Source organism: Chionomys nivalis, chromosome 7, assembly GCF_950005125.1.
Source record: "Chionomys nivalis chromosome 7, mChiNiv1.1, whole genome shotgun sequence".
In the NCBI taxonomy this organism is placed as follows: domain Eukaryota; kingdom Metazoa; phylum Chordata; class Mammalia; order Rodentia; family Cricetidae; genus Chionomys; species Chionomys nivalis.
This window is the reverse complement of record NC_080092.1, coordinates 73,758,878-73,775,493: the sequence shown is the minus strand read 5'-3', so window position 1 is coordinate 73,775,493 and position 16,616 is coordinate 73,758,878. Positions and strand designations below refer to the sequence as shown.

Sequence of the window (16,616 nt, the reverse complement as noted above, 5' to 3'; positions counted from 1 at the left end):
ACACGGCTCAGGTTGTCCTAGAACTACTCTGATGCAAAATGTGGAGAGAAAAGTCCAGCTTGGCACTGTGTTTTAATTATGAGATTGTTTGAATTTTTCATTACCAACATACTTTGCCCCTAGGTGGGGTTTCCAATACACCTACCTTGTCAGAGCTCTTTGTACAAACCTACCCTGCCAGTACTTCTCCTCTTGTTGGACATTGCGACGGGAAGGAGAGAAGAAAGTTATTTTTAATTTGGCAACCAACCGAACATCCGAGCCATCCCTTCCAACAGCTAAGCCTATATGTTTTCTCAACAGGGTATTAATTACCTGGTTCTGGGACTGGCCAGACAGCCTGTTCCGGCAGCTCTAACTGTCCTGCTGGCTGGATGCAATTGCTCCGTGCACCCAGCAGGACTCAGGGAACTTCAGCAGGGAGCATCCTCCTCAATAAACTCAGACGTGAGCATTGGGCAACTTGTTAAACACATTTATTGATTTTTTTTTTTTTGACAGTAACCAAACACAGTGAGTGACCATTATAAACAAGAAAAGAAAGGCATTCGTTTGTACTTTGTGAGATCTGGCTGCACCTGGAGAGAGAAGATACCCCAATTTCCCAGGAATTTACAAGGCAAAGTGCATTCCTTCGGGAGCATCACAGGGGCTGGGGGAGGGGCAGGGAATGGCAGTTTTGCAAGGAATCTGTTGCCTACTATATCAGGCCAAAGCTCACCTGGGATGAATGACCAGCCATGGAGTGGAATTAAAGGCATACCTGCTTAGCAAGTGCATTCCTGCTTGCCACAAACTCAGGAAAACTGGCTGCAAATGGATAAAACGTGGAGATGAAGGAACATGGGAGACCCAAGAAGGTAGCTGCATGGGGCTGGGGCTGAGCCTGGCAGGATGGAGAACAGACCAAAGCCAGAAAAAATGAAATCAACGCATTAAACACATTTATTGGGCTGTTAACAATAACCAAACACAATGTATGACTTTCAGAAAACAAGAAACAGCGAATGGATCGATTCTGATCTCGGGCAAATCCTTGTACAGTTATGTGACAACGGGGGGAAATAGTTCCATTCTTATAGTCTGAGGTGATATATATATACACAACGTAGAGCTCTTTGATGTCTGTCCTTTTTTATTATTTTCTTTTTAAATCATTGAGTAAACAGAAGAATCGTAATCTAGAAATAAGTGTCCTTGGTCAGCTTTGTCCTGGTTCACATGTCACCAGCATCCACAGAGTATCCTAGGACACCATCGAGGATGACGAGATACAGCGTCCACTTGATGCTTTTAGAGTGATGTTTTCTCCCCTCTCTCTTTTGGAAGAATTTTTGTATGTACAAAGGCTGAGAAGTCTCATCGGATAGAGTTATCAGTTTAGGGAAACAGTATCAAAATTGTACTCAGGTTAATTGGTTGTTTTCTTCTAAGACCTTTGATGAACAAATCTTTGTTTCTGAGACTTGACTTCCCATCATGGAGGTGGTATAGATGTGTGCGTACTTGTGTTTACTCTGTGTATGTGTCCGTGTGTGTGTGTGTGTGTGTGTATGTGTGCATGTGTGTGTGTAGAGATGTGCTCTCCTCTGACACGTTTTTGCAAACAGTTTTCATGAATAAGGGGCCAATCCAAAGAGTAAAAGGCTTAGGGGAGGGAAGAGGAGGAAGAAAGAGGGGGCATTCTGGGTTACGTCAATTCACAGTTGTAGAATTTCACTGAGGTGGGATTCTTCTTGGCTTCGTTCCCTACTTGAGGAGCCATTCGTTTACTGGAAAGAGAGAAAGAAACAAAACCGAACACACACATACACACAACACAAAACAAGGCACAACTGTGTTAATGTTCATACAGTGCAGGGGGCCTAGTCCAAAGGGGAGGGGCCATCTTCTAAGAGCCTGTTTGTTAACTACTCCCTGCCCCAGGACTTTCTAGACTTGTACCTTCCAGCATGCTGACCAAGAGCTTCAGGTGGCTCCTGTGAAGCCAAGTGAATGTAAAGAATGAAAATATTTGTGTCATCAAGCTAGTCCCACTTCAAGTGTGCCATGGCTGAGGCAGGTGGAGACTCTTTTTGTCATGTAAACTTTAGCTGCCAGCCTCATCTAACCACTCCCCCTCTGCTTGCCTATTGACTGTAGCTGGTGTCCTGCTCCACCATTTGCTCCCCATGGCCGACTTCACACAACCTCACTAGAGTGGGACTGAGAGTCCCTGACCTACAATGCCTGATCTACTTATTGCTGCTTCTTTATGCCCAAAGTACCAAGCCCCGGTTTAGATCTCAACCTCTCCATGGTTAGGGTCATATCTATCTTCATGACCACTGTACCACCACTACTGCCCAAGTGCTCGATACATAGCAGCTGCCCAATGAATCGGTGAGGCATACAGAGAAGTGTCAATGACAGAACTGGGTGTCTGTCTGCTAGCCGTGACTGACAGGGAGCAAGGACTCTATAGTTCAGGCATCCTGTGAGTGTCTAAGAGAGAAAAAAGGATAAAAGGGACCCAGAGGGAAGGGGACCAATGCAGTTTGGGTTGAGGGGCAGCAGTGGTATCTGCCTTCTAGAGTTTTCTGGAAATGACTACAGCCCTTGTATTTGGGGACCATACCATTGTTATAAAGGACTTCCCATGCAGGCACAAGCAAGCTATGGTGACTGTTAAGACTTCCAGGAAGAGATTAGGAACAGTGGAAAAACTCCAGATTGGAGTTGCATGACTTGTTAGTCCAGGACATCTATGAAACTCTGTCCTGTTTGACCTCCCTTTCCACACTGAGAGTTCACCGTGATGGTTGGTGGATGTTCAGTCAGTGTGTAAAAGAAAAGACAGAAGCCTGAGTGTGGACCAGCCAGTCACTGGAGACAGATGCCATCTTAAGTGCCCCTTTAGTAGGAATAATAACTGCTTACAGGAACAAGGCACCGGACAAAGATATGACTACTCCCTCATTGGACCCTAGCACATAGTATCATCTAGAGCATCCCATCCCTTTTAAGGGGACACATAGCTAAAACCTCCAACCCTTCTTACTGTTCTAACATGGCCTTGGGGAAATCAGGCTTTTTGAGCTCTCTGATCAAACTGGCAATAGAAAGGACTGTTTTGCCTGAACCAAAGGAGATGCAAAGGTTTGATACATGTGACATTAAATATCTATACACATCAACCTACATCACATAAGTCAAGCCTTCATCTTCATCATCTATGTATGACAGACAGAAACCTTGAAAACAGCTGTGGCAGTGACTTTTCTGTGGGAGTTCCTACGGTGAGAGATAGGCCGAGGCTAAAAGACGGACCTCTGGCCTGGGCGCTGTTCCAGCGACTGCTGTACTCACCTCTGTACTGCAGCTTCTGGGCCCTGTTGTTAGGACAGTCCTTCCCCTGTAAACTGAAGTTGATGTTGGTGCGGATACAGCGGTTGTTGAGGGGCTGCACGGGCCTGAAGTTGTCGCTCATACTCAGAAAGATCTGCGATGGCTGATTCTGGCTGAGGAGGCGCAGGGAATGCATCTAAGGAGAGAAACAGTTGTGAGATCCAGTCACTCCGTGGATGTGCTGGGGGAGGAAAAGCCACGCAGGCTGCTGTCTGGCCACACAGCATCAGCTATCTGGGAAAGGTCATGAGTCTTCAGAGCCCCTTTTCCCAGCCAAACTGAGGTGAAGGACCACTGATGCCTTCAGACATGAAGTACGCTTTTTGTCTAACTCTCTAGCTCATGGGCTTTAAACAAGCCATTGATTCTCATCCTTAAATGTACCCAGGCAGTAGCATCTGCTTTCTCTGATGCCTTGACCATACATGGTTATTACCTAGACTATAGTGGTTGGTCCACGGTAGTAAGCTGGAGCAATGCAATTTTTTTCTTGGGAATACCTGGACAGTTTTACCTTAAGATTGTGAAGCAAAAAAAGGGGAAAGCAAATGAACCAGAAGAAGGAGGAGAAGGAGAAGAGAGGAGAAGGGTGAGACGGAACAGGAAGAGGAGGGGAAGAAGAGGAATGGGAGGAGAAGGAGGGGAGACTGAGGTAGGGGTAGAGAAAAAGATAAAGGCGGGAGAGGGGAGAGCGGAGGGAACTTCTGGCATTCTGACTCTAGTGAGCCCCCTCCTTTATTAGTTTCTGGTCTTGAACTCTCTGAGATCCTCCAGTATCTCTTAAACATGCCCCTTTCCTAAGTGAGTGACAAAGAGGGAACTGTTATTTGTCATGCAACAAGTCCTAGCAAGGCCAGGGACTGGAAGCTTCCTGTTGTCTGATCGTGAACATAGATGTTGCCAAGGAGATGGACTCTGCTGCCCTTGCTCATCTTCCCTCAGGCTTCCCACATATGGATGATCCGGTGCTGGAGCTGGAACAGATGCATGCAATCTACCCTCATCATGGGGAAGTGGAGGAGGGTGGCAAGCCTGGAGCGCGCAATGAGCCACTAAGCAAAGCTGGCACAGGCTGGTCCCTGTGTAGGGCTGAGGGATAGACTATCTGAGACGATATTTAAAAACTCCCATATTCAAAGCTTGTTTGTGAGATGCTGTGCACCATGATACCTCTGCTTAGAGTCTGACACACACATTATGTTTAAAGATCGGAGAAGTCCCTTCATATTGAAATGAATGTAAGTTTTTCTTTTTACCATTGCTAGTGCTGGAGAATGAACCGAGGGCCTTGCCCTTGTAGAGCAAACACTCTGCCACTGAGGGTCGCTTTAGCTTATTTAGATTTAAAAAATTAGTTTAAAAGTCAAGTTTTTGAGATAGGTCTCTATTGGGTAGCCAGGGTGAGCCTAGAACTTATGGTGATCCTCCTGTCTCAGCTTCTCAAGTGCCGGGGTTGCAGGAGTGACCCATTGAATTTGTATCCATTTGCACCTCTATCTGAACACTGAACACTATCTGTAGAGCGTGATTGTGGAACCGATTCCCCAGCCTTACTTCCCTCAGGCAAGTGGAGTGTCTTCACAGATCAGATTAGTCCATTTTAGATGCTGACTCTCTAAACACAGGCATTGTGGATTTAATTGTGTCTTCCCAAACTCGTAAATTGAAGGTATTGGCAATCTGTAGTACTCGGGATGTGACCTTACCTGGAAGTAGGGCTACTTCTGATGCAATCAGCTCCGTTAATATGAAGTAATTGAGGTTAGTGCTTTAATTCAGAATGGCTAAGGTCTTTTTAAAGGGTGGGTTGGGACAGAGAGGCAATCACACAGAGAACACCAAGTAACAATGAAGGCAGAGACTGAGGTAGTACACCTGGAACCAGGGAAGACCCAAGATTTTTGGAAAACCACAGAAACTAGGGACCAGGCATGGAGCAGATTTTCACATTCCTCAGAAGTACCCAAGCCTTCCCATTCCTTCATCTGGGTCTCCGTCTCCCAGAACTGTGAGGCAAACAGGTTTCTTTAGGTTGTGCTTCGGGGCTTTATGGCTGCACAAACAAACCCTAGTTATATCAACACTGCCCCCTCAGACCCTCCTCAGTCCTCGCACTTTCTTCCCATTAGTTAAAGAAGCAAAGTCAAGCTCACCTGCATTCTGGTTATGTATACAGGCTTGTTCATTATTATCCAACTCGCTGTCTCATAGCAGGGCGGGATAGTCATCGACCCGTCGTAAGTGATGAAACTAGACGTCTCTGGATACAGTTCCTCTATATTAAGTCCCTGTAGTAAATATGCATCATCTAGAAAGGAAGGCAATAGAAACAAAACTTAGTATTTTGATGAAGTGTTGCTGATACATCTTTACTGTATATGATATTAAGATGTGCATAGGTTTTCAGAAGACTGCATCTCTCAGTATCTTCAGCAACAAACAATTCCATTGCTATTCTCCTCATTCTCCTCACCTAGCTGGTGTCTTATTCTTTTTTTTTTTAAACTACAGAATTTTGTTTATGGTTTACAAACAGTCCAGGTGGCTCACGGTTCCCCTCCAGGTCACTGTTGTTTACTCTCTGTCTTAGAATAGACCCTGATGGCTGCATTGTGGCTTGGAGATCACAGCGACAGAATGAAAAACAAGCCTGGTGAAAGATGGTGACTCTTAAAATTGTTCCATTCCAGAAGTAGTACATGTCACTTCACTTCTGCTCACATCAAAGAAGTCACGTGACTAAAGCTATGTCAGGGATTTAGAAAAGAAAGAAAGGTGGGACTTTGAATACTGGTGAGTTGAAATAACATAGCTGGTTACCATAGGACTGTCTGCAGAGCCATGGTTCCCCAACATCTGGCTGCACTGTATGATAGTTTGAACCTGAAACGTCCCCGCACAGGCTCCCATTTTAGAAGGCAACTCTGGGCACCATTACATTAGCAGTACATCCAGGCGCATGTCTGAATGCTCCATCTCCAGCTTGCCATGCTATTTCGAAGGCTGTGGAGCCTTTAATGTTTGGGGCCTGGCTGGCTCACCAAAGTGGGTCATTAAGGGTTGGCCTTTGATGTCAAACCAGCCCCTAGTTCCAGGCAACTCTGCCCGTGTCTGCTGCTGTAAGCTCCACCTCAAGCTCCTGCCATCATGAATGGAGCTGCCCTCTCTGCCATCCGTGCCTTCTCCGTGATGATAGACTAACCTTCTGAAGCCACGAGCCAAAATCAACAACAAATACACACAGGAATTGCAGCCACAACAAAAGGAGCAAGTCAAGGCTTCAGGGCCTGTTGAAATGTAGTCCAGCTGCCATTCTTATTTATAAATACTGCTTGCTTAAAAGTACATTAAGAAAATACCTCTAGGAAGAAATTAACCAGACCAAATCCTACCACGGGGTTCAAAGCTCAGGTCCAGCAACTGACCTGTTTCGTGCACTCCCCACCCTTCTGTAGACCATGCGGACCCTCTCATCTCTTACGTATCACATTTTTTGTTAGTAAATAGTTTTTACATTTTAAAACTAACATGCATACATATTAAGACTATGAGGATAAAAGAGAAAAAATATAATTCTAATCATTTCACACAATTACTATTAGCATTTTGGTGTTTTTTCTAATACTTTTATTTAGTGTATTGGTTGACATTTTAGAAAATGATAATATATTAGGATCTAAAATTTTTGATATATGCTACCTTTCCTATTTCCCTTTCTTTGTTGAATACTATTGCTTTCTTCTCTCAGCTTCCAAACGTTGCAGTTCATTTTATCTTTCTGGCTTCGCTGTCTCAGGTTCTGTAGCTCCTCTGGCTTCCTAACCTTTTATTTGCTTCTGTCTCTCAATGTTGTGTTCCCTGACCACCTGTCCAAGCCTCGTGTCTTTCTCAGCCCCTGATCCCATCTTACTGTGGCTTCCATGCCCCAGGAACTGTAGATCTGTCTCCAGAGGTGGTAAATGTCCCAATGTGCTGTAAACACCCACCATATGGTCAGTCTAGGAGCCCGGAGAGTACTCAGTAGGGCACCAAAGCCTGGCTGGCAAAGAGATGAGATTGCCACACTCCCAGAGTCTCTCTGGATGAATCCAAGGCCCAGTGGGAAAGGACTAACGCTATAGTGGTTGATGTCATCATTTAAGTGCAGTACTGTGTAAGGGAAATTGTATACACATAGCTGGAATCTCATACTCAGACAGATGCATCAAGTGTAACTGAAGGTTTCTTTCCCACTCACCAGTTCCTGAATAAACACTCTGAGGCTTAATATTAATTATAAAAGTGAGCTGATGGCTCAGGCTTATTACTATCTAGCTCTTACAACTAAATTAACCCATTTCTATTAATCTATGTATTGTCATATGACCATGGTGTTACCTCATATCTTGCTTCTCCGGTGGCTGCTGGCATCTTTCTTGATCCTTCCCTGTTTCCCCATGTACCTCTGCTTGGATTTCCCACTTAGCTATAGTCTGTCCTGCCATAGGCCAAATCAGTTTCTTTATTAACCAATGATAATAAAACATATTCACAGCATATAGAGGGGCATTCCACATCAGTCAGGGATATAGTAAAACATCCACACTGATAGGAAGAATAAAGACCAGAGAGACAAAGTTCACAGCCATAGAAGAAGCTGGTGCTAGCAGAGTAGGAACTGAAACCCAGTTTTCCTGACCTGCAAGCCACAGCCATTCATTAATTCACCAGATAGTCACTAAGAACCTATTTGAGCCGGGCCCACCGTTAGGCCCCTATTTTACAGCAATGGACAGGGGAGATACAGTGCCTGCCTCATTCCAGTTGAAGACCAAGATAGCACATGGCAATATTCATATGTAGGTGACAGAGCCAGGGTGATGACTGCACTGTCTACTGCTGTAGGCATTCATGCTGTCAATCTACTTTTGTAGGTAAAGACACACCTCCATTTTCCTTTTAGGAGTTGTTCAAATTTTCTCTGAACATAGATATTGCCAGGAGGTTTTAGTTTTAGTGTTCCTTGACTGTGATATGTGAGAAGATCAATCAAGCTAGTAGTTTGAAATAATCTGAACAAATCTACCATTACCTGCTCCATCTAAACCCTTCCCACTCTACTGTGGTACAAGAATCCTTCCAGGGCTCCATCAGTGCCCGAAGAGAGATCAGGCAACCTGGGCTTGGAGAGAAACTTCACTGACTGATGAAGTATTTCTCCTTCCCTCTCTTCCTCTTTATCTGTTTTCTTTCCATTCTTCTTTCTTCCTTCCCCTTCTCTCTCCCTTCTTAAAAATATTTTAGTTTCACTTATGTGTCTGTGTTTACATACATATGTGTGCAGATGTGCATGTAGGCCAGAAGAGGGCATCAGATCCCCTGAGTCTAGAATTATAAGCAGTTGTGAGTCACCTGATGGGAATGAACTTGAACTTGGGTCCTCAACAAGAGCAGCAAATACTCTTAACTGTTTCTAGTCTTCTTCTTCTTCTTCTTCTTCTTCTTCTTCTTCTTCTTCTTCTTCTTCTTCTTCTTCTTCTTCTTCTTCTTCTTCTTCTTCTTCTTCTTCTTCTTCTTCTTCTTCTTCTTCTTCTGTAATGCAGCCTGGACTGATTTTGATCCACTAATCATCCACCTCTCAAGTGTTTCTTGGCATTCATCAGGTGTATACCACCATACTTGACCACTTTTAAAAACTTTCCATTTAAGAAGAAACTAACACTTTCCATGGGAACACTAACACCCCAAGACAAGCCAAAGAGGGAAGGAGCAACTGGAATCTGCCTAGATCAAGTCTGTACTGTGACCTGAGAAGTTCCTATAACAAAGTCACCATGTCCACAGCACACACACACCTGCTGGTCCTCTTGAGTGTCATCAGACACTAACATAATATAACATAATAAGCTTATGCTTGGTATCCATCTCATTATGGCTGTGACCCTTCCTAGGCCCTGAGCATGTGCCAGCACCAAGTGTGGAGCAGACGAGCCGGGCATAATTAGGCGAATACAGGTAGGAGTCACAGACAGTGATGTGCAGTCCAGAGAGGGGCTGTCGGCTTTTTCGGGGGGGGGACAGGACTTGGGAAAGAATGAATGAAGGAGGTGCCCTGAACTGTATCTTAAATGACAGGAAGTAACCAGTTTGTGACTGACACAGGGTGTTGAGGGAGTTTAGAGGGCTATGTACTTAGAGACAACCTGAGTGTGGACACAATGTAGATGGAGGAGTATCATGGGAAATGAGGCTAGCAGGGTCAACACAGGCCATATCCGCGAGGCCCTTGTCTACATGGTTGAGAGTTTGGACTTGAGCCTGGAGGCAGTTTGGAGCCAGGGATGGCCTGATCAGAGTTGTACATAATGAGGCTATCTCTGATGGCAGTTTGGCCTGATGATTGACATACTGAATGAGAGAAGGAACCATTCAGCACATTCCTATTAAAGGTCAAGGTGATTTGTTTAACCAAGCTTGTACAAGGAGCGTATTGGGTACTCTAGCATGCTGCTATTATTGCATTTTATTTTTATTTGGGGCAGTGGGGAGGAGGGAAGGATGGATGCAGTGGAGATGAATGATAGTTCAGGCATAACTGGAGCCAAGATAAAGAACATTTATATTTCCCTGAAACTAGACCAGCCCTATGCAGCTGCCATATTTGAGGAAAGGGTACAAGCTCGAAGCAAAAGAGCAATGTTTATGTGTTTATTCTCCTCACGGGGTATCAGGACATTTACAAAACACCACAGTGTTGATACTCCAATTTCTAGGGTCCTGGTGGGAAAGTTCTTTTTGGCCACCTCTCTGTCAGATGCAATGACCACACTCAGTGGCCACCCTCCTGGGATCATCAGCTGCTACTGGGCTCCTTCTACCACTCTTTTTCATCTTTTAATTTCCCCCTACAGAAGAATCTGGTGCTTGGGGCCCAAGTTTGAATGATGTTGCTGCTTGCATCTGTATGACCTTGGAGCCACAGGTGATAAGAGCCTTCTTTCCCATATCTGCGGTATACAGTACTTGTGTCACAGGTGTTTAGCTGAACAAATAGGACCAGGCTTTACAAGTGTCATCTAGCACAAGGCTCACTCCAGGTAAGTACTCAGCCATGCTGGGTAACATTAGTGTCCCCTTTGTGACCTACAGTGTCCTTGCTCAGCTTCCCTGGTAAACTCCCTGTCACACCCAGAACTCTGACTTTCCCAGATGAATTTGCTTGCCAGGAATTATTTAGCTATTCTGATTCTTCCCACCAAACCTCAGGGGGAAGGGTTTTCTTATTTTCTTGTGGATCCCATTCTGAAGGTCCATCATACCAAAGAACGTTCAGTAAACACAAGACTAAATGACTGGATATAATGGTGATGGTGCTGAGCAGAGACCAAGCAAGGAATAGCCAGCACTGACCAGGTGATGGGGAAGTGTCCCTTCAGCTTGCACCGCTAACTTTACCGCAGCACTCCTGCCATCCCCCATACATGACACACAGACTTCAGGATTAGACTGTTGGCCTTGTTTCTAGCTCCGTGGTGATGTCATGTTTCCATATCAAAGCTGCATGTACGCTCATAATTCCACTGCTGAAACTGGCGTGAATGCACATTAACAGTGCCCTCATGACTGGGACCACTTTGCCTCAAGGACTGACATGGAAGCAGTTCTCCTTCTTCTAAGTTTTGGAATTTGAGGATGATAGGCTGTGCTTCTACACATACCTTCTCCCTCCATGGGAGATGCTTGGGGAGTTCGACAGCTGTGCTGGTTTGTGTGAGAAGGGGCTCATAGATTTGAACATTTGGTCCTGAGTTTGTGAAGCTGTTAAAGAAAGCTTAGGAGGTGAAGCCTTGGTAGAGGAGTTGTGTCTCTGAGGGGAGAACTTGAGGATTCAAGAGCTCACTCTAATTCCAGATAGCTCTCTCTGCCCTAGTGCTGTATCTCAAGACGCCAGCTCTTAGCTGCTGCGCCAGTGCCATGCTTGCCTGCCCACTGCCAAGCTCCGCATCACGTGGGTCATGGACTCTAACCCTCTGAAACTGTAAGCCCCAAATAAGCTCTTTCTTCCATAAGTCATCTTGCACATGGTGTTTGATCACAGCAATAGAAAGGTAACTAAGACAAAAGGAACTATGACTCCAGAAAAACTAGAGGTAAGTCAGAAATTTTCAGCCCCAGCTTCGGGAATATTTTTCATGATTTCTCTTATGACAAAATGGTTTATAGCCGGCAAAGCTTCAGACTTCGCGTCAGGAGTCATAATTCAAGTGGAAGTTCTAATTATGTGTTTGCCAGTAGCTTACTATTTCTTCATGGGCAACCTGCATAACCTCTTCTTACTTGGAACAATGGGCAGTTGCGGATAATTTCTAAGGCTTTCTTCAGGTGAAAACATTTCATAGATCATGAAACATCTCTCAACGTCAACAAACTTATTCAGCCAAATTTATCTTTAGTAGGTCAAGGTTGTGGCATGAAAGCATTGCATTGCTAATGTGTCAGCCATAGATTTACAAGGACGGGAAGATCACTGTTGGAAGATCAACAGGTATAGAATTCTGCTGATCTGAAGTTGACAGTTGTGCCTTTGGTTTGGTGGCACACTATGTTGAATCTTAGATTTACCTCATATGGCGTTCTCATAGTTATAAGTAAGACGTCCCCAGTTGAGTTCTTACTTTTTGTTCAAGTAAAATGCATTGTGATGCAATGTTTCAGATGACACAATGGGGACTCTTTCTTCAGTCTGAACTTCCACTGGGTGCTTTAACCAGTGCACGGGGCTGCCTTACACAGACCATTGTTGATAGGCAGCATCATCTGCTTCTTGCTTATATGCTCCCATTCAAAGCAGACCATACCACTGAGAAAATAGTCTCATACTTCCAAAGATCAATACTGGTTTTGATCAATATGGAACTACGAGGCAATTTGAGTATATTGGATACTATTATACCCCCTTGTAATCTGAGGCAAATTCAACTGAAACAGAAAAAGGCAATTGCAATAGAATAAAGTCATATAATTTTTTTGGTTTACACAAACAACAAATGAAGGAAAGGGCCCTTGAGAACCGCTTTCTTGGAGGCAAGCTGCACCTCACCCGTTCCTCACTGCCACAAGGAGCTACCGAGACAGCAGCATGGGAAGTGGTGTGCAACATTTTCCATTATGCGAACACACTCCCAAGTCTGTTCCTCTGCAATGAGAGTACATGTTCAATTAAGCATAGAGAAAGGCACCTGGAGCAATGCGCGTATGCTCTTTTGTGATCCGTCAACACGCTTAATACTGAGTCTCCCCGGGGGAGCTGTGCTGAGAACTTTCCCTGAGAGCTGTGAAGACGAAGGCAGTTACGGGCTAGTCTGTGTTTGCGTACACATCCATATTTTACTAGGGAATCTGGGGGGAGGTTTGACTAACCTGAAATTATAAATAGGCTAATTAAAAGACCTTTCAGAGCTTGTTCTGTGTGCTGAATGCCGTGTTTATAAGCTCTCCTCTAAATGCCTCCAGTTGGTGTGTCTCTATTGCTTTGGAGGAGCCATGTTAACAAAGAAAGCTGATGGCTTCATATTTGGACTTGGTGGCCCTTTGCATTCTTTTTTTTAGATCGAATCTCTCATTTGTATTTTCCATCCATGACTCGAGTGCTGTATTAGTGACTTTCCCTCACTGTGACTCCATACCTGGGGGAAAAAAACTTAAGGCAGAAAGGATTTCTTTTAGCTCACAGTTTGAGGGGCTACAGGCCATCATGGGAGGAAAGACACGGCAGTGGGAGTGGCTACAGTTGGGATAGCAGGGAGTGTGATGTGGTGGGGTTCACTGCCTCAACCATCAAGACACAGAGAGGTCGGGGTTGCACAAGGGCTGGGCAATAATCCTTAGTGACCTAATTCTTCCACTGAGGCCCCACTCCTGACAATGCCACCACCTCCTTAAACAACACTTCTAGGTGGGGATGAAACACACAGACGTTCAGGTCTGTGGGGATGATTGATATCTAAGTCATAACAAATGTGGACAGGCAAATGAAGGAAGATAAAGCCTGCAGAATAACACACTGTCTGAGGATTTGAGAAGCAAGTGTTCGTTTGCAGCAATGCTCTGGTAACCACTCCTTGTTATCCATTCTAGAAGGTTCTTTGTAATCCATTAATCATTAGTTTTGCCTATTGAAGATACTGTAAAAAAAAGTGCTGGTTCAATGAAATCAAGTGGTACTAAGATGATACAAATGTTACCTTTTATGTAACTGAGGTGCCATGTCTGCTAACTAATTAGCAAGGAATATAGAGGCATATAAATATCATCCCAGTACAGTGCATTAAAAATTAAAATACTTCAGGCTAAATTACCAATATCTCCTCAAGAAAACCCTTTCCGACAATCCATTTTTCAATGTCAGGCTCCCAGTCCTGACCCTCACTTTGTTGAAGCAGAATTTGACTTTAATAAAATGGATTTTCTTTAGAAGACATTTTAAATTCAGCCTGAAATTAATTCAGGCTGGTCTTTTTTTATTGTCGGTCCTGGTTAGTGAGAATATTTTACAAGTTTTACTCAGATGTATGAAATTTAAGCTCCTGGGGCTGGAGCAATGACTCAGAAGTGATGGGCACTTGCTGCTCTTCCAGAAGACCTGGTGGCTTTGTACCTCCAGTTCCAAGGGGTCTGATACCCTCTTCTGACCTATGGGGGTACTGTACTCACATGGTACAGAGACGTTCACGAAGACAAAATGCCCATACACACAAAACAATAATTAAAAAAAATTCAAGTTCTCATGGAAAGCAGTAACATCTCACGAAGCCCTTGTGTGCACTACCTGTATCCAACCACAGTCAAGTGTGCTTCTTTGAAAGTGAACATATTCCATCACTGCCTTCATGTCCCATGCTGTGCTTGCCTTCAGAATAAACTGTTGTTGGCACAGTGACTTGCCTTCCAAGATCCAGGAGCTGGATTCGACAGGCATGTACCGTAAAACTGTTTAGGAACCCCGAAATACTGTACACTGAGTTAATACCAATCACTGCCCAGGTAATTGAGCTATTATCTTTGTCAATCCTCATCCAGCCCTTTTAGTATTAGCTTCCTGATGAGGCCATTGTACCACCGGGTTGTTAACCTCATCTGAAGTCAACCAGCAAAGTCAATGGTAGGGCTAGGATGGAAGTCCAGTGGGTTGGCTAATCCTAGTTGCCAACTTCATGGGATTTAAAGTTATCACGGAAACAAGCATTTGGGTATGCCAGTGGGGGCATTCTAGGATGGGTTTATTGAAGAGGAAAGAGCACCCTAAATGTACGTAGCATCGCTCTATGGGCTGGGGTCCCGGAAGAACAGCAGAAAGAGAGCTTAGCACAGCACTCGTCTCCTGCCTCTTGTGACTACGGATGGCATGACAGGCGCCTCAAGCTCCTGCTGTCTCGAGTTCTCCCCCACCATGCGTGGTATCCTGGAAGCTGCAAGAAAGCCTTCCAGGCTTAAGTTGCTTCTGTCAGGAATTTCATCACCATAGTGAGAAAAGTAACAATACACCAGGTCCCTTCCTTTTTATCTCTTCACAAGAAAGCATTGTCACCCATGATAATGATGGCCTTTACCAACATGGCTTCCAAAATTCTCCCCTACTTTGGCAAGAGTACCTTTACTTCATTTTACAGTGTATATACATACATACATATAATATATATACACACATCTGTGTGGACATGTGTGTATGTATACACTGTAAAATACACATGTACATATTTATATATATGCATATACTGTAAAATGTATATCGCATCTTGAAAGAATCATTTTTCCCCAGACTCCTTCTTTCTCAGACTCCTTCTACCTCTGTCCTCCATACTGTACTCAGGTGAGTGGACTATCTCTATAATTGCCATCCTGTGCCAACTGACTTCTGTGATTGTTCCTTCCTCCCTGCATTTCCTCAGCTGACTGGTAAGATGGCCACATAGGAGTCTTTTCCATAATGGGGCCTCAAGGATATATATTTAGACGTGGTTTCAATTCCAAGTCATGAAGATTTGAGCTGCCCTTTCAGAAGTGAGGACTTGTCCCGCCTCCCTCCTGTATTTATTCTTACTTCTGTGACTTCACCCAAGTTTGAATGCCATCTGGATGCTGATGCCTTCCACATTTGCGACTCTGGTTCTCTCTCCTGAAATCCAACGCATCTATTCGACTGCCTACACCACCCCTCCTCTTGAATACCTAATAGAAAACCCAAGCACGACGTGTTAGGATCTGCAATCCCCTCCCCACCCGCAGGCACGCTTCATCTGAGTCTTCCCCATCTCCGGGATGGAAATAGCTTCCTTCCAGTGGCTTGGGCTAAAAATTTCTTGGGAATCCTTGGTTCTGTTTCCTTTAACTCATTAAACATCTTATTTACCAAGAAATCTCCTTCTGTCCCTTTAAAATATATCCAATCACTTATTACCATCCTCTCCCAATTGACCTGGTCACCATCAATGCCATTGGCCCATTGTTTGGATGGCTGTAGCCACTTTCTGTTTCACCCTTGCCACACTGTAGTCTGTTTAAAAATTTTTTAAGACTTATTCATTTTATTTTGTATGTATGAAAGTTTTACCTGCATGTATGTATGGAAATCAACATGCACACCTGGTGGTTTAAAAAAAAAAAGTCAAAAGAGGGCTCTGAATTCCCTGGAGCTGGAGTTATGAATGACTGTGAGCCACCATGTGGGCTCTGAGAATTGAATCAGGGTCTTCTGCAAGAGGACCAAGTGCTCTTAGCCACTGAGCCATCTCTCCGGCCTTTCCCTAGCCTATTTTTAAATCAAATAATCACAGTACACATTTTCTCTATATGTACGGAATATGTATATGTAGTGTGTGTGTGTGTGTGTGTGTGTGCAGGTATGAGATAGTCCATAAGCATGCATGAGGAGGCCAGGAAAGGATACTGAGTGCCTTGCTCTACTACACTCTGTCTTATTCCCTCGAGACTGAACTTGGAGCTCTGCTGGCATCCAGCAAACTTCAGTGGTTCTTCTGTCTCTGTGAGTATATTTAAACACCAAGTCTTGAATAGTATTACATGAATTCATGGGCTGAGGGCAAAGATACTTGTTGGGTGTTCCTCTGATGCTGGAAAGATGAAAGCCATGTGGATCCCTCTTCCTTAACTGACCTGGGGACCTGTGCCTGCAGGCACAGACATCTTGACTAACCTGCCCATATAGCAGTGAGCAGTCAACACTCACTGCT

At 44.3% G+C, this 16,616-nt stretch overlaps 1 protein-coding gene across 2 annotated transcripts in view; it reads right to left on the bottom strand.

Annotated features, from left to right (window-relative positions):
- Nucleotides 1–460: 460 nt before the first annotated feature.
- Ca10 (carbonic anhydrase 10) overlaps nt 461–16,616 on the bottom strand; it is a 474,608-nt gene continuing 458,452 nt past the window's right edge. For both annotated transcript variants that reach the window (XM_057776888.1, XM_057776887.1), the window contains exons 8-10: nt 5,541–5,695; nt 3,349–3,523; nt 461–1,772 (exon numbers count right to left, since the gene is read on the bottom strand). In XM_057776888.1, coding sequence (XP_057632871.1) covers nt 1,750–1,772; nt 3,349–3,523; nt 5,541–5,695 — 353 coding nt within the window. In that variant the 3' untranslated portion in view covers nt 461–1,749. The remainder of the gene's footprint in view (nt 1,773–3,348; nt 3,524–5,540; nt 5,696–16,616) is intronic.